This window comes from Ictalurus punctatus, chromosome 18, assembly GCF_001660625.3.
Source record: "Ictalurus punctatus breed USDA103 chromosome 18, Coco_2.0, whole genome shotgun sequence".
NCBI lineage: Eukaryota > Metazoa > Chordata > Actinopteri > Siluriformes > Ictaluridae > Ictalurus > Ictalurus punctatus.
In genome coordinates, this window is record NC_030433.2 from 17,556,437 (window position 1) to 17,578,898 (window position 22,462).

General features: G+C 37.5%; 2 protein-coding genes across 2 annotated transcripts in view; both read left to right on the plus strand.

The window, feature by feature from the left end:
* The window catches only part of usp28 (ubiquitin specific peptidase 28), a 29,951-nt gene extending 22,076 nt beyond the window's left edge, over nucleotides 1-7,875 (plus strand). The window contains exons 20-26 of the mRNA XM_017493508.3: nucleotides 1,728-1,823; nucleotides 3,035-3,213; nucleotides 3,484-3,562; nucleotides 4,452-4,531; nucleotides 4,623-4,746; nucleotides 6,204-6,399; nucleotides 7,236-7,875. Of these exons, the coding sequence (XP_017348997.1) occupies nucleotides 1,728-1,823; nucleotides 3,035-3,213; nucleotides 3,484-3,562; nucleotides 4,452-4,531; nucleotides 4,623-4,746; nucleotides 6,204-6,399; nucleotides 7,236-7,408 (927 nt within the window). The 3' untranslated portion in view covers nucleotides 7,409-7,875. The remainder of the gene's footprint in view (nucleotides 1-1,727; nucleotides 1,824-3,034; nucleotides 3,214-3,483; nucleotides 3,563-4,451; nucleotides 4,532-4,622; nucleotides 4,747-6,203; nucleotides 6,400-7,235) is intronic.
* Nucleotides 7,876-8,367: 492 nt separating this feature from the next.
* On the plus strand, nucleotides 8,368-20,581 carry zw10 (zw10 kinetochore protein). Its single transcript, XM_017493335.2, has 16 exons — nucleotides 8,368-8,580; nucleotides 9,205-9,339; nucleotides 10,679-10,780; nucleotides 10,921-10,998; nucleotides 11,305-11,464; nucleotides 14,396-14,548; nucleotides 14,710-14,904; nucleotides 15,011-15,147; nucleotides 15,223-15,405; nucleotides 15,503-15,738; nucleotides 17,876-17,947; nucleotides 18,055-18,218; nucleotides 18,455-18,585; nucleotides 18,688-18,819; nucleotides 18,905-19,107; nucleotides 20,323-20,581. Exons 1-16 carry the CDS (start codon nucleotides 8,476-8,478, stop codon nucleotides 20,441-20,443), a joined length of 2,307 nt encoding a protein of 768 aa, XP_017348824.1. The 5' UTR covers nucleotides 8,368-8,475; the 3' UTR covers nucleotides 20,444-20,581.
* Nucleotides 20,582-22,462: the final 1,881 nt, after the last annotated feature.

Below are 22,462 nucleotides of genomic sequence, written 5' to 3' on the forward strand. Positions count from 1 at the left end.
GACAGTTGACTGTTTACCACTGTGTAACATCACCTTTTTCTTTTAATAACATATTAAGCATTTGAGCGCTGAAGACACCAGTTGGTTAAGTTTAGCGAGCAGAATTTTCCCCCATTCATCCATTATGCATTTCTTCAGCTGAACAACTGTACGGCGCCTTTGTTTCCTTATTTTGCGCTTCATAATGCGCCAGACATTCTCAATAGGAGACGGGTCAGGTCTGCAGGAAGGCCATGCTAGCACCCGCACTCTCTGCTTACACAACCATGCACTTGTAATCCGAGCAGAATGCGGTTTGCCGTTGTCCTGCTCTGGATTGCAGCATATGTTGCTCCAAAATGTGCACATATCTTTCTGTGTTAATGGTGCCTTCACAGATGTGCAAGTTACCCATGCCATGGGCACTGACACACCCCCATATCATGACAGACGCTGGCTTTTGGACCTGATGCTGATGACAGCTTGGATGGTCATTTTCCTATTTGGCCCAGAGAACATGACGGCTGTTTTTCTAAAAACGATTTGAAATGTTGGCTCGTCGGACCACAAAACACGATTCCACTGTGCTACTGTTCATCTCAGATGAGACCGAGCCCAGAGAAGTCGGCGGCGCTTCTGGACAGTGTTGATGTGTGGCTTTGCATAGTAAAGCCTTAACTTGCATCTGTGGATGCAGAGGTGAATGGTTTTACCAAAGTATTCCTGAGCCCATGTCAGGATATCCATTATAGACTCGTGACAGTTTTTAAGACCGGGATGTCTGAGGGATTGTGCACTGTAGAAGGTGAAATGCCCAAAATCCTGCCGATTTGTCTTTGGGGAACGTTGTCCTCAAAGTGTTGGATTATTCACTGATGCATCTGTTGGCAGATTGGCAAGCCTCGACCCATCCTTGCTCTTGAAGGACTAGGCCTTTTTTGGAGGCTACTTATATACTATAATTAGACGATTGCCTCGCCTGTTTCACATCACCTTCTTATTGTGTCATCGCTTACTTGTCACATCGCTATTAGTCCTAAATTTCCCCTGTCCCAACTTTTTTGGAATGCGTTGCATGCATCAATTTCAAAATAAATGTTTACCTTCAAAAAACTATGCAGTTGATTAAGTAAAACATCAAATATCTTGTCTTTATATGTTTTTTGTTGAAATACAAGCCAAAGTACTTTTACAAATCACTCCTCTTTGTTTTTATAAGCATTTTCCACACTGTCCCAACTTTTTCTGAATTGGGGTTGTATTTCAGTCAACATGTTGATGTAACTTAATATCGATAAGGTTCTTACATTACCCACAATGCCAATCAACTGTGGTGCTAGTGAGATTTAGCCTTGCTCCCTACCTAAAGTGAGCAATGCAGCACCATGTTAGTCCTTTAGTCTGTCCAGCTCTCACACCTCCTCATTTATACACTCTGCTCCACTGGATCAGCTTCCAAAACGTTCATGCTAATACGCCTTCAATATCATTGTAGTTATCATTTTGTGGATAAATATGTAGCCAGGCCAAGTCTCTGCCTATTCATCACCAGTTTAACTGCTCTAGCAATGTCCCCCTGTGGTGTTAACACGACAGACAACCACTAACAACACCCAAATTGTTAAGCAAATGAGAAATATTTTAATATAAACATATTCCGTGTGTTTCAGGATGTTTCAGGAAGTTTCCTCTAAAACACTTGCTTAATAATGTTTCCTGATATGCTTCCTGTTTTCTTGATTGTACAGATGATGCTTACCCCAGCCATGCAGGGTGTTATCCTAGCCATAGCCAAAGCCAGACAAGTCTTTGATGAGGATGGTCCTGAGGCAGGGCTTATCAAGGTAGTGCACGTTCAAGTCTTACACTTTAAACACTGCTGTTGTAATTGCTATTAGTACTAAGACTAGTTAGACTAGCCACAGCTTTTGTGTTCTGTACACTGATGTACATATTTGAGATCTAGATAGCAGAGCTCTAAAATAATCAGTTGTAATATAAAATGTTCATAAAAACTGAACAGATAACACAAATTTGAATTAAAAAAATTTAAATAGCATAGAGTTTTTGCAATCATTTTCATGTGTAAGTGTCAATGCAAAAGGTCACAATATATTTTGGCCTCAAATTGTAAGACATTTAAAAAAAAAAAAAAAGTAATTACATATGCTATGATCATTATACAGAAAATATTTGTTATATATCTTCTGTAGAAAATTCTTACTATTAAATATAAGCTTTAAAAGTAACACTTTAATAATAATTTAAAAAATCAATCAATAAATTTGCGAGGGACCTTTTTCCAGGAAGTACTGTGCATTCCTGGAGTGGTGAGTTAGTGTAAGTACACTGCAAAAATTGGCGTCTTACCAATTGAAAAAATCCAACCAAAAAACCAAATGTAAGATTATTAAACCTATTTTGAGACATTTTTACTCATTTTAAGCTTTGCATTTCCTTATTCTATTGGCATATAATTTTCTAAAATTTAGAAATTTATTTCTAAATAAATGCTTAAAATGGGCAACATTATCTGCCAATAGAACAAAACTATTTCAAACTTGAAATTAGTCAAATAAATAGATTTGTCCAGAAATAGGTTTAGTGATCTTGTCTTTGGAGTATGGTAATCTTATAATAGGAAATACTAGATAAACTTGTTGAAGATTCTTTTCATTTTCTAAGATGTCATTTATTGCAGTCTAGTACATGCTTTGTCATCTATCTAGGGCTCTTATATGCATGTGCACTTTTATTCAAATGTTTTTGAGCACGTGGAGACGTTTGATGTTTCATTACAGTTTACCCACTATTGGAAATTACATAAGGAAGAAAATTAAACAGGTGTTCCATCAAAAACCTTTGTATTGAAGGACTTGTTCATCGTCCACTTTCTGATTCTAATGGGACTCCAAAATGAGTGCTTACTTATATTTCTTAATATCATGGTAGTTAACTTTTTGCACCCAATTTTTGCAGTTTAACCAAAAGTGTTAAAAGATGTTGACTGGCAGTCTGTGTGGTTCCTGAATAGTTTAACATGGCTTTCCATCAGGCATTTCATGAGGAGTACTCCAGACTGTACGAGATATCTCAGGAGGAAATCACCCCCCAGCAGGACCCTCGCCTCCAGCACATGTTGGTCTATCTCTTCCAGAACAAAGCACCTGACCGCATCATCGAGAGAACTCTGCTGGAGCAATTCGGTGACCGGAACTTGAGCTTTGATGATCGGTATTCCATCTTAAGGTCTTTGTTTTTCACTGAAATGAATGGTGTTTTGCTTCCATGCACCAAGAAGGATATATTCAGTGGTTATTCCTTTATCTTTATCTTTACGAAATGTAGCACATCTTAACGATACTCCTGTTGCATAAAATGTGTGGTAATGAATAGAAAGAATTAATACAATGGTAGTTTGTATCTTTAACCAGTTTCCTAAATTGATAATGCACGTTTGGTGTTTTAGTATAATCCACTGGAGTTTTATTTCACTTGCTTTAGGTCCATCAGTATCATGAGGGAGGCCAGAACCAAACTTCGTCTCATCAAACCAGAAGACATGGACATGGAGGAGTACATGGTAAAATCACTAACCATCCATTATTTTATTTTTCATTTTTTTATATTCAGCAGATGCTATCACAAAATATTTGGAATTACTTTTAGTGGTCATTCATTATGGGATTTTTTTCTGTTTTTGTCGTAAGCAGGCTACTCTGGCAGTTATGAAAATATTCTGCCAATATATGAAGTAAACTCGCACACTTTAATAAGATCACACTTGTAAACAAAAACCCGGCTGTCATCATTTTGAACAGGAATCAGAATTGTAACTAAATTGAATCCTACATCTGCACCAAAGCTAAGCGATATGCTGCTATAATATATGCTAACTGATACACTACTACTTAAACATGCTAATATCACTAACAAAATCAAATGTCTTATGGAGATATTCACTGTAAAAATGTTGCCTATATACATTATAAAGAATATGCTGTGTACATCTGTCACCCACCTCATCCTATGTCTCCATCTTAAGCTAAAGTAAAAATATAGGAAAGTAATCTACCGCAAACTACCGCTAGGCTGTCCTTCTCAGGGTGCTAACAGACATTAGCGTTAGTGTCATGTGAGTGACAAAGAAAATATACTCATAAGCAAATTATCATATTTTAGCAGTAAACATTGCCATAGAATACCTTTCATTTTACAGGATGTATTTAGAGAAAAGACTTTTTGTTTTTTAAATGTCACATTTACAAATAAATAAAATGCGTTATAGTAAAAGTATAGGATAGTAAATCTCAGAAAACCTAAACTATGAAGGAATGTATATGTATAACAATATATTAAGGTTTTTTTTCCTTTAAGCAGAAGAATTTAATATTTCATAATTTATCATCTGGAACATATGTTAACTGACATAAGTTACATTTCACTCTTAATCTTATCTTCCCTTCCTATAGCAATGGCATGACGACTACAGCATGTTCAAGACCGTGTTTGCCTACCTGCTGACCGGCCTTGAGCAATATCAAAATGGAAAGTATGTAAAGTAATTGATGGTTGTTTCTCTTTCACTGAGGAATTTGCCGAAACTATATTACACTCATCATTGTCATGTTTCTCTTCGAAAGAATTCGAGAGGCACTGATTTATCTTGCACATGCTTACCAAGACAATTCAGCCCTGCTTAAGAACGGGGAAAAGAGAGGAGTGGACCACAATCTTATAGCACTTTACAGGAGAAAATGCCTAAAGGTAATGTATGTATGTCTGTATATTAGGAGTGAGCAATATAGAAATATAAATATATGATCTCTGTTGTAATATTTAAATTCATCATTAAATCAAAATGTATGTTTTGTGGTTTTTATTATGAATATGGTAGCCTTAAGTTTATCTATAAGCTAGTGTGCTCCAAAACAATGAGAACGTTCCCATTTTGAAGATATATGCATTCAAAATTTACGGTCTCTCTCTACCACCACATCATCCTGCACTTCAGCTTTCACTGAAGTACACTTCACATTTACTGTCTAATTAAATGCTCTCTAGAATCTGAAGTGTCCTGCCCCCCACCATTTATAAAAATTACCTTGCTAAGGTTGCCGTTGTTGAGCATGGGTCGTAGGTGTTTCTTTGGCTGTTCGACCGTGCATTTTTTATTCAGTTAGTTGGTTAAGAAGGAAATGGCTCGAATTCATGCACTTAGAAGAAGGAGGTATTTGTGCCAGTTCACGGCTTTGTGACGGGCATTTTTCCGTAGTACTGTCAAGTACAGTGTAGCCCAGGCTGTAAGGTCAGCTAAACGCTCTTGGCTATTTAAAAGGGGGGAGGAGCCACTCACTATGTCCTGCCCTGACTTCCTGTTTAACTGGGAAAGATGTCAACACTTCGCATAACGCTGTACGTTTCAAGGCACTTCATTGGGACTTTAATTTTGTTAGCAAAATGCCAGGAAAACAGCATTGTCATGTTTTAAAAGCCTGTAAACTACGTTCAATTATATTATTATCTCTCTGTTTGACTGAATGTCTACAAAAATGTATTTTGTTAAAAAAAAAAAAAAAAGTGGGGAAATCAGGTTTATATTAATGTGCTCAAATTTTCTTTTTTTTTTCTATAGTAATAACTATCATATACACATGTACATGGCAGGGTGTCACAGTGGGTTAGTGGCACGTTTGCCTCACACCTCTGGGGTTGGGGGTTCACATCCCACCTCTGAATTGTGTGTCTGGAGCTTGCATATTCTCCCTGTGCTTTGGGGGTTTCCTCCCCCAGTCCAAAGACATGTGATGCCAAAGAGACTGATAGACATTTCCGGATTGTCTGCAAGTTATTGTCTGTAGTGTGTGAATGTGTACATGATTGTGCCATGTGATGGGTTGTTCCCCCATCTTGTGCCTCAAGTTCAATAGGATAGGCTCCAGGCTCGCCCGCATACCTGTGCAGGAAAATGGAGAAAAAAAAATCAGTTTATGTGGAGCGTGTAACTAAGTGTAAATACGACACATTCTTTAATTTAAAAAATTGTTAGCAATGGTAAATTGATTATTTTCCCGTAACAGTATACCCCCAAGTGCTTTATTCTTTACTTGGATGGTGTGTTTATTTCCAAGTTATTTTTATATGTTGCACCCAGTCTGATACTGCTCCAGCATTACGAGCAGATACTATACTTAATTCTTATTTTAACTGTGATTGCTCTGCAGGAGCTGAATGAGAATGTAGCAACCCTATTCAAAAGCGGAGAAGAGAGCGATGTAGAGGAGGGTGTGACCATCATGAACGACTGTGTCATCCCCTGCATGCACCTTATGGTCAGAGACAACATCACGCAGGAGGACATGGATGCTATTGAGGAGATCAGGAGTCACTGGTGCTCTTATCTGGGGCAGGATATGGATGGTGAGGCTTGCACGTGTGGCCTGTGATATGTAACATCTACAGTAAATTATAAATGAATAATGAGGTCATTTGAGAAGGATTAACAATAGATTAGCTACTACACTGGAAGATCATATCATGATGCTTTGACATTGTGGTGGCACACTATATATATAGTGGGGGAAATAAGTATTGAACATGTTGACATTTTTTTTCAGTAAATATATATCCAATGAGGCGATTCACATGAAATTTTCACCATCAATATATTTCGCAACAATAAGGTTGTGAAGGTCTTGGGAGAGCTTTTTGCTTTTACCCATCATGAGATGTTTCTTGTGTGACACCATGATAATGAAAAGCCTTTATATAGACCATCAATTTACTAACCCAGCTGAAATTCATTTGCACAGATAGGAGGTATAATTACTTACTGATTTCAGCTGGTTTCTTGCCTTACCTTGCCTTGAAGAACTGCTTTTTCTTAGCCTTTTCAATGCTTTTTTCCTGTGTTATTCCACTTTATTACACACAACTTTATTTATGGACTTTAATGTTGTGAATTTTTATATTTCCGGATTTCTTGAGTTAATACTGATGCCTGGTGAAAATTTCATGCAATTGCCTCATTGGAAATATATTTACTGAATTTTTTTTTTTGACGCGTTCAATACTTATTTCCCCCACTGTATATACCAAAATAGTATTTGGGTATTTGATATTGAAGAAGGAAGAGAAAACTAAACCAATGATCAAAATGAATAACATTATTTTAATTATTATTTTACCACTGTAATTGTATAGTGTAACACTAGCTTAATTCAATAAATTCTGCATCTTTGTTCTGTGCATGTCAGAGCTCCAACAGGAGAAGCTGAGTGAGTTCTTGCCGAGGGTTCTGGACTGCTCGGCTGAGAGGGTGGTGCTGAAAGAGCCGCCCAAAGTGAGAAAGTCACCCCATGACCTGTGCAGCCGCCTGGCGGCCGTCATGGAGTCCATCCATAGCACGTCAGTCGTCACTGTGAAGTGAGCGCACACAGGGGAGGTGACGTCATGGTGACATCATGGTAATATGCCCTGAATCCTGCTAAATGGTCAACCACTTGTTTTCTATTGTTGTTGCACTGAATATAGAGCTGTGTCTGGGTTTTTTTTTTATACATATTTTAATTGATCAACCCTGACACTTCACTGCATAGTCTAGTATATGCGGAACTATTGTTTGGACATGTCATGCTCTTTTAACATGTTTGATCTCAGGAAAGATCAATCGGATTTTATTTTGCACAGAATATCTTTTCATCATGAAGGCCGGATATTTGGGGGGAAAATGCACGATACTTTGACTTTTCACATGTACTGTAGAATGACATTGGTGTGAAATTAGCCCATAGTCACATTGTCTCAAATTGCTCTGCTGGTTTTCCACTCCTCTGTTTCTTCCCTCTAAGCCTGTGCTGAGCCTCAATAAACTTCCTCTCACTTTGTTGTACTCTGCCACTGGAGTTCTGTCTTTCTTACTGTTGTGTTTTTCATTCTGTTCTGCTTCTTCTGATGTCCCATAGACAAACTGATATCAATCCAGTAGCACACTAGCTTACAGATAACCTTAAGGTTAATATATTCATACTAAAAGCCACAAAACTTCCATTTTGATTTCATGGGGACTTAAAGCACTGCCTCAATGTGCACTGAAGCAATCAGTCAATTCCATCTCTTTTTATTTTATTCTCATTTTTAAAATAATACAGAACAATTATAATAATCACCTGTTTTTTTTGTTGTTGTTGTTTTTTAACCTCCTTCGTCGAACCAATATTAAATTATGATCATATGTCATGTCCTTGCTCATTCATGGCACGTATGATTCGATTACTCGTGAATTCGTTCAATTTTTTTTATGAACCGACTCTCAAATTGACCAGAATACTGTATCGGTTCCTTTTGAATGAACCGACTCCCATCTTGACTCGTGAATCTGCTCGTTCGGAACGGACCATCTCCCAGTTGGACTTGCGCGCGCGAGCAGTAGTATGGCGGGCAGTAGCGGGATTTGACTAAAAGGCAGCTTTGAGTTGGCAGAAGATTCGCTGAGAAATGGCTTCGTTTGTTACAGAAGTACTTGCGAGCTCGGGAAAATTGGAAAAAGATGACCTTGCTTCGAAAATATCCAAACTGTCTCGGAAAGTGGAGGAAACCAAGGTAAACAAACTTGGCTCGAAACAGACTTTGCTAACTAGCTAGCTAGTTGGCTAGTTTGGCAGCTGTCTGTTATAGATGGTTACATTACATATTAAACATTTCTAATTAGTAAAACTTATCGTGGGTTGAATACGGTGTTATAATGGTAGCTGAATTCATTCTCTGATATGCAGCAGTTACTGCAGCTGAAGTAAGCAAGCAAGTAAGTAAGGTTTTGCGCTAGTAAACTGCTCTTTATTTTTGTCTATTATGTGTTTATTGGTATTAATTATTAGTTAGTTTGTTTGGTAGTCACTTCCTTACTAATTCACTGGTTTGATTAGCGAGCTGCTGTCATCTATCTGCCACACTTAGCTTGTTGACGTGTCATTTATGGTTAAGCTATTTAGTTAGCCTGTTATAGCCACTTTCACCAGGATCTTCAAAAAGTTTAACTCTTATTCTTTATGAAAGAACGAGTCCATGCGTCGAGTATTGTTTGTTGAAAATAGGACCGGGTTCACATCACAATAAATCACGAGTCTCACTGATGATAAGCATGTGCAGGACAATAAGTCCTAGAATTGTTCTAAAGCCTTTCAAGTTTAATATTGATTTGTTTTCTGTTGTTTTGCCTGTCTTCAGGAGGAGATGTCTGACATGATCAATAAAAAATACAATGAGTTCATACCTAGTATGGAAGCGGCTGAGGAGCTCATGGACCAGGTGGAATCCGCATCCAAAGATATTGATCTCCTGAAAAGCTGTATTGATAATGAGGTATGACCGGATAGTTGCCTGATAGTTAACATTGCGTAGATGTAAATAAGCATCTGCAGGTAAGTTTCCTTCTGATGATTCTTCCATGCAGATCATATTTGTGCCAGACCTTTACAGTACAATGCACGATGACCAACATGGTTGGCTTTGTTTGTGTGGATTCTTTTCTTTCATTTAACAGATTTTATAATGCTTTCAAATAATTAAGTTTAGACTAGGGGTGCACCAAAATTTCGGCCGCCGAAAATAGCATTTTCAGTTTTTGGCCGATAGAGAAAAAAGGCAGAAAATATATGCCGCTCAGATTTCACTCTTGATCTAGGTAACCTAACCGTTGGTTAGGTTAGGAACCAACGGTTATCAGTCATGTCAGCTATTTGGAAATACTTCAAAATTTCTGATAAGGACTTCAAATTTGCAATCTGCAGCGTTTGTTACGCAGAAATTTCAAGAGGTGGTACAGTGCCGAAGCACTTTTTCATGACAGGTTTGATACACCACCTGAAAACACAACATCCCGTTCAATATTCAGAGTACAGCAAAACAACGACAGAATAGAGGCCCTCTGCCATTCTGTGTTTTGCCTGTTGTTTTCATTAAAATGAATGTGTAGCATATTTAAACTTTTTGTATTTGCAAGATGCTAGCCTAGAGCTGCTAAGTTCATTACTTGATTGCTGTTTTGCATATCATAATAGATAACGTTACATTATTTGGATAATCGGATGAAAAAAATTCTGTTAAATTTGATGGTTACAGAACTGAATGAAGAATAATATATTTAATATTGTTTTTGTTTTGGTGTGAAATGGGACATTGGTTTGTAGTTTTTCAACTACTGTAGTTTGAATTAAAAAGTCTGATAAATTAATATTAAAAGTAAAAATAAAAAAATTGGTTTCAGTTTTCGTCCAAGTGCGTCCTGAATTTTCGGTTTCGGCCCAGAATTTTCCTTTTGGTGTATCCACTAGTTTAGATGTGAGTGGGATAGACTTAAAACAAATTAAAGAGAACATTTATTCTTCTGCTTGACTTCTATTTCTATTTTTGAAGATGTCTTCCTGAGACCGTTAGGACTAGTTAAAATCATAAGCGATGTGAGTGATCACTTGGCTACTTGTTACGCTCAGACAGGGCTCGCGGCATTTTTGCTGTATGCGATTCAGATTACGTATGAATTGCTTGAACGAGACTTTCAGCAGTGTCACACTTATATTGTTGTGTATATAAATAGGCAGTTTTGGACTGGTGTGCAGGCCGAATAAATTCATTCAGATTTAAGTGCCTATAAAGCCGATGTTCATCACGATTTGGACCTATTAAATGTCTGTACATGCAGGTGCAGAGGAACCTCCATGAGGCTGTAACTGAATATGCCAAACTCAAGCAGCAGTTGGAGAAGAACACTTCAGTGATAAACATGCTCCAACACCTACAAGAGGTGAATGAGTTTACTTGGTTGCATTGTATGTGCATGTAGTCACTGTAATGCAATTAGAAGAACATTTCTTTCCACGTATTTAAGTTTTTGGTTTGTTTTTTTTATGCACAAGGAAATTAATTTTATTGTCACATTTATAGCTTGATACAGCCATGGAGGAATATCACAAAAACCTGCAGATGAAGAAATATGAGACAGCAGCCAAACAACTCAGAAAAGTGGGTAATAATGTCAGTTGTGGCATCTATAGATCAAACAGGATGCTGTATTTACAGAATGCAAGTTTTAAGGTTGCAGGCTGTACAGTTTCAATTTTTCCAACTTGGATGAAAGCAATATATAATGCTACTACATTGCATTCTATTAACACTGATTGTTTACACTCTCAGTACTATTCTGCAATATCAGAAGGTTATTAAATCAGTTACGAGAGGCACCTGTTGTGTTGCTCGTTGACCTGTGTCTTGTTGTTGTTGTGTTTTTTTTTTTTTTTGTTTGTTTTTGTTTTTTTTACTTTTATCAAGGCACGGGCCAGCTTTGAAGCCCTGAAAGCTTGGAACACTTCCGATCTTCCATTACTTTGTGCTCTTAGCTCCGAGCTCACTGTCCAGAGAGAGAACCTCATCTACCACCTCGGAGAGGAGTGGAAGCAACTGGCAGTGTGGAAGCTACCTCCAACCAAAGGTTAGAGTAATGAATGAGGAAACATTTACCGCTCAACTAACCCTGGAAGAGAAGGAAGAAAAAAATGTTAATGTAGAAGATAAAATATATCGATTATTTCAAGATTAACAATATGTCTCTGGCCTTGCAGTCCACAACAAGTCATACCATGGTTGTGTTAGCATCTGGAATGGGATGTTCAACAAGCACATACGAGTGTGATGGTCAGGTGTCTACATACTTTTGGCCATATGGTGTAACTAGCGGTCTAAACCAGTCATTGATTGATTCATTCATCTTCAGTAAGGGCTTTATCCTGGGATATCCAAAGCCTACCCCCGGCTTACTGGACGCAAGGCAGGAATACACCCTGAATGGGATGCTGATCTCACACACATTTACACATTCATTTGCTTCTAGAGTAGGGCTGCAACTAACGATTATTTTCATAATCGATTAAGTTGGACAGTTATTTTTTCGATTAATTGGATGGGGGGGGGGGGCACTTTCCGTACCATTTTTTTCATTTATTTAAAATGAATCCACAAGTGTTACAAATATAAACTTCAGACTAAAACTTTACACAACTGTTTGTCCAATTGTATAAGACTGAAAAGAACCCAATACACACAGATGCACACCAGAATATATATTATTCATTTAGGACTGTAGTTTAATTCTGTGCTTTTTTTTTTGCATCTATGAAAAGTGATACATAAATACTATATATATATATATATATATATATATATATATATATATATATATCAAATAAATATTTGATTATATCATTTCATGTGACAACACTGAAGAAATAACACTTTGCTACAGTGTAAAGTAGTGAGAATGTCCAAATTGGGCCCAATTAGCCATTTTCCCTCCCCAGTGTCATGTGACTTGTTAGTGTTACAAGGTCTCAGGTGTGAATGGGGAGCAGGTGTGTTAAATTTGGTGTCATCACTCTCACACTCCCTCATACTGGTCACTGGAAGTTCAACATGGCACCTCGTGGCAAAGAACTCTCTGAGGATCTGGAAAAAAAAGAATTGTTGCTCTACATAAAGATGGCCTAGGCTATAAGAAGATTGCCAAGACCCTGACACTGAACTGCAGCACGGTGGCCAAGACCATACAGCGGTTTAACAGGACAGGTTCCACTCAGAACAGGCCTCGCCATGGTCGACCAAAGAAGTTGAGTGCATGTGCTCAGCGTCATATCCAGAAGTTGTCTTTGAGAAATAGACGTATGAGTGCTGCCGGCACTGCTGCAGAGGTTGAAGGGGTGGCGGGTCAGTCTGTTAGTGCTCAGACCATACGGCGCACACTGCATCAAATTGGTCTGCATGGCTGTTGTCCCAGAAGGAAGCCTCTTCTAAAGATGATGCACAAGAAAGCCCGCAAACAGTTTGCTGAAGACAAGCAGACTAAAGACATGGATTACTGGAACCATGTCCTGTGGTCTGATGAGACCAAGATAAACTTATTTGGTTCAGATGGTGTCAAGTGTGTGGCAGCAACCATGTGAGGAGTACAAAGACAAGTGTGTCTTGCCTACAGTCAAGCATGGTGGTGGGAGTTTCATGGTCTGGGGCTGCATGAGTGCTGCTGGCACTGGGGAGCTACAATTCATTGAGGGAACCATGAATGCCAACATGGTCATTTGACATACTGAAGCAGAGCATGATACCCTCCCTTCGGAGTCTGGGCCGCAGGGCAGTATTCCAGCATGATAATGACCCCAAACACACCTCCAAGACAACCACTGCCTTGCTAAAGAAGCTGAGGGTGAAGGTGATGGACTGACCAAGCATGTCTCCAGACCTAAACCCTATTGAGCATCTGTGGGGCATCCTCAAACGGAAGGTGGAGGAGCACACGGTCTCTAACATCCAAAAGCTCCATGATGTCGTCATGGAGGAGTGGAAGAGGACTCCACGAAATATTGACACTTTGGGCCCAATTTGGACATTTTCACTTAGGAGTGTACTCGCTTTTGTTGCCAGCGGTTTAGACATTAATGGCTGTGTTGAGTTATTTTGAGAGGACAGCAAATTTACACTGTTACACAAGCTGTACACTCACTACTTTACATTGTAGCGAAGTGTCATTTCTTCAGTGGTGTCACATGAAAAGATATAATCGAATATTGACAAACATGTGAGTTGTGTACTCACTTCTACAGTCCTAGCAATCCCTGGTTGATTTGGTAGAACCTGTCTTTCCCCAGGGATTGGTTCAAATACCATTGGTGCAAATACCAGGTTCAGGTTTTTGCAAATTATCGTTTCATTTATAAATAAATGTAAAATAAATCAATCACTGAACGATCGTCAGCTCAGCTAATGTGATATTTGTGAATGCACGCAAATAACCAAATTGATTAATTTTAAAACATGAGATATATATATATATATAATAACTTTTTTTTACTTTCCTACGCACCCCCTGCAATTACACCACTGACCACTAGGGGTCCACAGAAACACTGCACTAGAGGGTAGCGTACATGCATAGTGGAAGTGTATAGTACGTCATTTGGGACACAACTTTAGCATTTACTTTCCGAAGCATGTTTTCGGAACAGAAGTAACATAATGGGTAAATGTACCGCGCGCAGACCCACTAATCGATAATGAGATTCGTTATCAACCATTTTCATAATCGATTATCGATTATATCAATTAGTTGTTGCAGCTCTGTTCTAGAGGCAGTTTAACATCACTGACACATCAACCATCTAATGTTTTTGGGAGATAGGAGGCAACCAGAGAACCTGGAGTTTAAAAAGAATAAATAAATAAAAGAATGATCTTCTTTTGACTCTATTTCTGTACGTATTTTTTTTTTTTTTTTTTTGCAGAAACAGTTACAAATGACAAAAATGATTTCATTTACAAGATATATATTTGTCTGGCATTTGGTCATCATTCAAACATGATTTTATTTTCACAGAACTGACTGGAATGCAGTCTTTCCTAACCACAGCACTTCATTTAGTTGGAGGAGAATCTAAAGAGGAAACAAACGTTCCCGATCCATTTCTTTCCAGTGTACTTCAGGCCCTTGCTATACAAGGAGAGCTGCACAAAAAGATCAAACTATTTGGTATTCATATTATTATTATTATTGTTATTATTATTATTATTATTATTATTATTATTATTATTATTATTATTATTATTATTTGATTTGATTTTATTTAATTGACATATTTTAATTATGTATCATGTATGATGCTTATGGTTGACTCTGTGTCCCACCCCCAGGTCAGGTATTACTAAAGTATATGCTAAAGCCTCTGATCATGTACCCATCTCTGTTGGTGGAAGTGAGTGAGCACCTCGAGGTTGGCACAGTGTTGAGTCTACAGAGCAAGGAGAACCGAGCAGAGCGTCCTACTCCTGAGGACGTGTATGCCAAAATCCTTTTAGTGCTCAAGACCCTACACAAACATCTGTTCGGTACCCTTAAACATCTTTTTAATTTAATTAATTTTTTTATAAATATTGTCATCAAAATTTATTTGGGGGGGGTTTGATGGGTTCTTGATGTCTATTCTGTGTATAGATACAGCTGTTGGTGAAAAGAAAGTGTCTGCTATATTGGGAGACCAGATATGGGAGGAGATGTCAGACTGTATCATCCGGGAATGCTTATTGCATTCCATACCGACTAATAGTAGTCAGCTTGCAGATTATGACACGGTAATTACTGTTAGCAAAAGACATGACCGTGTAATTGTTAGAGCTTTTAAATTATTCATTTGTTTCTTTCTTCAGGTTATCAAACAAACAGAGGATTTTGAAAGACATTTAAAGGAAATGGACTACCTGTCTGGAGACTCCACAGATCTCTTGAAGTATGCCAGAAATGTCAACTGTCATTTTGCTAGCAAAAAATGCCAAGATGTCATAGTAGCTGCTCGGAAACTAATGACCTCAGAGATGCATAACACAGTTAAAGTAAGGGCAGTGACCATCATTAACAGCAATAATTGTAGCAGATTTCCTCCATAAGTGCTCTGGATAGTTTGTTGACTTGCCCATAATTGATCCTCAGATCTCTCCAGACTACAAGCTCAGCCTACCTAAACTGCCAAGCCATGGTGCCGGGAGCAAAGAGAAGCAGGAGGGAAAGAAGGGTGGCCAGACTGTTCAGCCGATTCTGGAGAACGAGAAACAGCTGGGCCAGCGTACTCTATGTCTTCCTGTGTGTCGCATCAGTGAGTCCGTGCAACAGCTCATGCAGCTGGCTATAAAAACACTGTCTGAGGCAGTGGGCAGCTCCCACCAGTGGTATGTTTATGGCACAGTGTTCACTATTGATTGGTTTAGCACCCTTGTATTAAAATGTGTGTGTATATTTATATATATATATATATATATATATATATATATATATATATATATATATATATATATATATATATATATATATATATATAAATATAAATATAAATAATGTGTGTGTGTGTGTGTGTGTGTGTTAGGGATGCACCGAAATGATAATTCGTGGCCGAATACCAAACACGTTTTTTTCCATTTATTTTGCCATTTTTTTCACCATTGCATAAATTAAATAGTCAAAATGTGCTTTTTACTATTTTGTCTTGCTTTTCAAAGAAAAAAATCGATTTAAAAAAACTACAATTTCAAAATATTTATTTAACACTGAACATTTTTTTTTTTCATTCCAGCAGGCATAGGCTACCAACAAGGCACGATATAACTTTAAATAAATTAATTAAAAAATATATAAAGTAAAATAAAAATATTTTTGTGGTCATCTTTGAGCCCCCCTTGAATAGCCTATATTAGGCCTATAACTGACTGCTGAAAGAATGTAACACTCTGTAGCCTACAACAAAAATGTGTATTAAAAAGTGCTTTGACGAGTGCAAAAAATGGTTCTATTCGGTTCTATACGTCTGATTATATTGGGGATATGTACCGCTCGCGTCCCTGTACAACTCGCGGAGTATTATAGTAGATATAGTATAGTTAAATACGTTGTTAATGTTATGTTCGTTGATAGATTTAGTTAGTTTAAACTATAGATTAGTTCATTTAGTCCCCCCTGGTTTGTCCGCTCCCAGTCCATAGTACTAGTTCATTTTTCTTGTTTTGTGTTTTGACCCTGTTTTCTGTGACTTTGATTCCTGCTTTGCCCCGTTTATGCCTGTTTGACGATCGCCCGACCCTTTGCCTGTCTTGACTACGTTTTTTGGATTACGATTTTGATTTGTCTCCCTGCCTTTAAATAAATACGTCTTTACCTGCTTCCGTACTCTACTCCCTTACGTCTCGCAACGTGACAGAAACATGCTCCGGAACAGAAACAAAACAAACGCGCGTGTCCACAGTAAACATCTGAAGAGCATGTAGCTCGTGCACGTAGCTCGTGCATGCGCGAGCCCCCTCCTAGAGGTCGTGATATTTGCACGTGTCACTCTGGTTGCTAGGCTATTTGGGGCGTCATCAAACACGTCATTGTTTGGTCGAGTTCATTCGGCCGAACACTGAAAGTGCTTTTTTGTTTTTTTGTTTTTCCTTCTATTTTTGGCCGAATAATTTCGGCTGCCGAACATTCAGTGCATCCCTGATTAATAAATAAGTAAATAAGAAATGTTTCTCATGATCTTAAAAATCTTTTGATCTGAGGTTGTATGATTAAATGTTTGAAATGGGTCTTGTAGCGAAAAATACAACTTTGCCGACATATTCATTTCTTTCATTAGAAAACTAACACTTGGAGCGAAATATTCCGAAAAGCAGCCAATAAATGTCCAGCATAGGTGGAAACTCCTTTAATACTGTTTAAAAAGCATCTCGGAGTGATTTCTCAAGAAATCGGTTGAGAAAATGCCAAGAATACATTTCTGGAAATTCTACGCAAAAGGGTGTCTACTTTATTTTGATTTTTTTTTTTTTATCACAACATAATTCCCATAGTTCCATTTGTATTATTCCAGAGTTAAATAAACAGTACTGTAAAATTATTGTGCTTTTCACTTCCAGTATTCCAGTACAAATCTTTGGGAGGCGTTGCCTATGGGAGTGAAGTGACTGCTTTTGATTCTGATTTTTCCAAGATGGCTGCCCGCATAATGTTAGCGTTCAGCTACCTGGTGAAGTTTTGTTCATGTGTTTAGGTCACGTCAGAAATTCTCTGCCATCACTGCAGGTCAGGATGAGGTCCTTGTTGGTTGTTTACAGAAAATATTTTGGGTGAATCGACTTTAATTATTTGTTCGCTACATTAATCTCAGAGCTCCAGACCAAACCTCAGAACAAACATCAGGCATTAAGTCTTGGTTGACAGTTTTTCTCTAAACTATTCTCTTAGGAAAATGGCATTTTGGAATTCCCTATTTTCCTAGTATTTTTATCAGTATATTGTTGTTGTTGTTTTTTTATTATTATTTTTTTTTAGTGCTGTCCAGCTCTTCTACACCACCCGAAATATCTTTCACTTATTCTATGATGTAGTTCCGACATACCACAAGTGAGTTTGCTTGTCTTGTTTATATATGTTTTCTCCTATAAAAAAAATAAATAAATAAATAAAAAACGCTCATGATTAACAGGTTTTGTGTTTCTGCTTTAATACAGGGACAACCTACTTAAGTTTCCTCACTTAGCCGCCATCCAGCACAACAACTGCATGTTCCTTGCCCACCATCTGCTGACACTCGGTCATCAGTTCAGACCACATCTTCCTTTGAAAGACGGAGTGGTCTATTTTGTGGACTTGGTCCCAGGCTTTAGAAAACTGGGTAAGTTTGATAGCTTTTCGATGCTGTCATTTCTACTGAGATTCCAGTATTTTTTTGAGACCTGAACAATAGCAAGCTCTACCCTAATAATAATTTGGAACTCTCGAGAACTATGCCTACGAACTTCAATGAACCCTGTCTAAAGTTAATTAGTTTCTGAAAAGATTCGTCCTGGGGCAATGGACACGGTTTTCGAAATGGTAAGACTTGTGTATTTTTGCTGTTTTCTCGTTAAGGTGCTCAGTGTTTTGTGGCGCAGATGAACGTTCAGAAAGCAGAAATGTTGGAGAGACTGTCCACTGCCAGAAACTTCTGTAATCTGGACGATAAAGACAATTACACTGCGGCTAGCAAGGCAGTCAGACAAGTGAGACCGCTTTTTATATGATTTTTTCCAAGTGTATCTCTTTAAAACTTTGTCAGTTTATGGAGAGCTGATTTGCAAACAATATTTGGTGACGTCATTTAGGTGATTCATCAGCTAAAGCGACTCGGGAAAGTCTGGCAAGATGTCCTACCAGTGAACATATACTGCAAATCCATGGGGTCACTTCTGAATACAGCGATTTCTGAACTGATTACAAAAATCATGATGTTGGAGGTGAGCCCCAAAATGGCAACACTGTGAACCTTCTTTAAAGTTGATAAGAGTTCACATATTTGCAAACGATTAATCTTGCCCACAGGACATCTCAACTGAAGACGGAGAGCGTCTGTTCACACTCTGCCAGACCATCATAGAGGAAGGACCTCTAGTCTTCACACCATTACCAGATGAGTCCAAGAACAAGAAATACCAAGAGGAAGTGCCAGTCTATGTGAAGAAGTGGATGACCTTTAAAGAACTGTCCTTAGTGCTGCAGGCCAGTCTGCAAGATATTGTGGACAGGTAATACAAAGCAAAATAATGTTCTTGACATACAAGATTTTTCCCTTATTTATAGGTATAATGGTCGAACTCTGACTGCAGAGGTACTACAGGGTGTGATCACATAGTTTAATCAGTTTAGTGTTTTTGACTGGAACCTGGATACATGTTCTTCCACAGTGCAGGTTTTCTGAGAAGAGGCAGTCTTGGTCCGGATCTATGGTGCAGTTTGTTTGTGAAAAATCAATTTGACTGCAGAAAGGTGTTGTTTTTTTTTTTGTTTGTTTGTTTGTTTGTTTGTTTTGTTTTGTTTTTTTGTGTGTGTTTTTTGTTTTTTCTGCAGAAATGCAATGTGTTTTAAAAATTTGGACCAACATTCTAAAAGAAAATTGGTGTATATACAAAATATTAAAACCAGTTATTTACATAATTAACTAATTATTTATTTAACTCTGGCTCAGTGCTCAAGCTTTGTTTACCTTTAAGTTTTTGGTCCAAAAATGGGTTGATTAGGTTTTTTTTAAATGTCAATTTGTTTTCTCCACAAGTCTGATTCAAAAAATGTATATGTCGGTTTAAAAAACCCTCAAATACAAAAGTTTGATTAAGAATGAGGCAAACAACAATTTTAGGGAGATGTTATTCACTTTATTTTTTCAATATTTTCTTGTTTTCCAAAGTAACAACTTTGATTTGATATTAAATGAATGTAAAGTATACAATATTAGTTTGATTAAGACGTCTATTTTTTTTCCATGTTATACTTGATTTTTTTTTCAAGTTTTAAAAAGAAGATTAAAACTTTAAGTCAGACTGATATAGAGTGGGGTTGTGGAGAGGTCCAAGACTGCAGTATTCTGCACAGAGCAAGCAAAGATGCAAAAGCCACAGTGCTAGCGTGTATACAGTTTAGAGGTTGATGCTGAGATGGAACACCAAAGATGGCGAATAAAGGACACACATGACATTTATTTTTATTGGAGAAATACTGTGACCAATTTTCTTGTTGTGCTTTTTCAATTCTGGGCAAAAAAAAGGTTAATATATTAATACAATTCATGCTTGGCTTTGGCTGCTAATTGATTGTCTATCGCTACAATGCCATTATTGTTATGTCACAAATAGCATCATTACTCCTTCAGTTCAGCAGGAGGTTGCTTATGCAGGCGGCATTTTTGGTTGAGTAATGCATGCTGTTGTTTATAGAATTACTGACAGACTGTTTCTCTCTTCTAGGTGGGCAGAGGGCAAAGGGCCTCTCGCACAGGAGTTCTCCAGTAATGAAATGAAGAGTCTAATTCGAGCTCTGTTCCAAAACACAGACAGACGAGCCATAGCCCTCACTAAAATCAAATAATGACTCAAATTGCCAAATCACTTAAGGTTACTAGACTACAGTGCTGCACAGCTGCTCTTCCTTCTTTAATTTGTGATTTTATTTTCTATTATGCTGTAACATGAAATAATAAATGCATTTTCAAGCAAGATAACTTAATACCTGACTGTTTATGTAATTTTTTGTAAGCCTTTTTATTAATTAATATATATATACACACACAGTATCTCACAAAGTGAGTACACCCCTCACATTTCTGTAAATATTTGATTATATCTTTTCATGTGACAACACTGAAGAAATGACACTTTGCTACAATGTAAAGTAGTGAGTGTACAGCTTGTGTAACAGTGTAAATTTGTTGTCCTCTCAAAATAACACACAGCCATTAATGTCTAAACTGCTGGCAGCAAAAGTGAGTACACCCCTAAGTGAAAATGTCCAAATTGGGCCCAAAGTGTCAATATTTTGTGTGGCCACCATTATTTCCCAGCACTGCCTTAACCCTCTTCTGAACAGTGTTGATTTATGGCTTCTGCTTTGCATAGCAAAGCCTTAACTTCCATCTGTGGATGCAGTGGCGAATGGTGTTGACTGACAAAGGTTTACCAAAGCATTCCCCATTCCATGTCAGGATATCCATTATAGACTCATAACAGTTTAAGACAGTGAAGTCTGAGGGATCGAAGATCTCACACATTCAAAAGTGGTTTTTGACCTTGCCCATTTGACAGGATTCCTTGAATCTTTGAATTATATTGTGCACTGTAGAAGGTGAAATGTCCAAAATCCTACCGATTTGTCTTTGGGGAATGTTCTACTCAAAGTGTTGGATAATTCACTGACGCATCCGTTGGCAGATTGCCGAGCCTTGCCCCATCCTTGCTCCTGAAGGACTAGGCCTTTTCTGAGGCTCCTTATATATTATAATTAGACAGTTGCCTCAGCTGTTTCACAACACCCTCTTATTTCAGTTTGTCACATCGCTATTAGTCCTAAATTGCCCCTGTCCCAACTTTTTTGGAACATGTTGCATGCATCAATTTCATTCGTCACTTCCTGATCTACCTTCCTTACAATACAATGTATTGGTATTGCATTGGTTCAGTTTGTTGATGTTACAAAATATATGAATATTTTACTGTTCTATTTGTGTCAATATCGTCTCGCGAAGCCTGTATATATCTCTTTAGTTTATCATCTCATGCCTATTGTGTACATTTTATGGGTGGAAACTTCCATTTTTAACTTAAGGTTAAAAGTGTCAGGTTTTTATTTATATATATATATATATATATATATATATATATATATATATATATATATACACACACACACACAAAAAAAGGTTTTTATCTTTTTAAAACGTTATCTTTTACTATTAGTGCCAAACAATGTTAAAAATAATAGAACAACGCCTTTAGACTGGCACACTAAGCCGTGTTAAAAAGCATTCTTGCATATAACACCTGTAACCAGGAGGAACACCGGAAGTTGATTGTGTTCTACGGTTTACATTGTAAATAAATGTGGTTAAAATCTCCAGATAGAAGACACATAAAAAGACAGTGTAAACAAAGCGCTTTTGGGGGGAAACAGTGTTTGTTACATTCTTGTACATGTTGCAGTTCAACCCTTATGAATATACACAATCGCTAAAACACTTTTGACAACCTGAGCTGTTTCCATGCTGTCAGAACTCGGCTTTGCAACATATTTGCGACAGTTTATGACCCGGTCTCTGACAACGCCCACGGAAGGTTGCCATGTTTGTAAAATGGAATCCTATTCGAAATCAATGGTGTTACAGTATAATTAGTTTAAAGTCTACATGAAATCACAATGGAAATTCTGTAACTTTTAGTATGAATATATTATCCTTTATAATTGTTTTGATCTGTAAAATCAACAACAAAAAATGACCTATTTGATAACAATAGTAGTGGTCTACATGTTAAGCTAAAATGAATTTTTTAAAAAAAATTCTAATTCTAAATTCTAACAAAACACAGGGGGTAGTGCTGGCTTGTCTCTTAACCC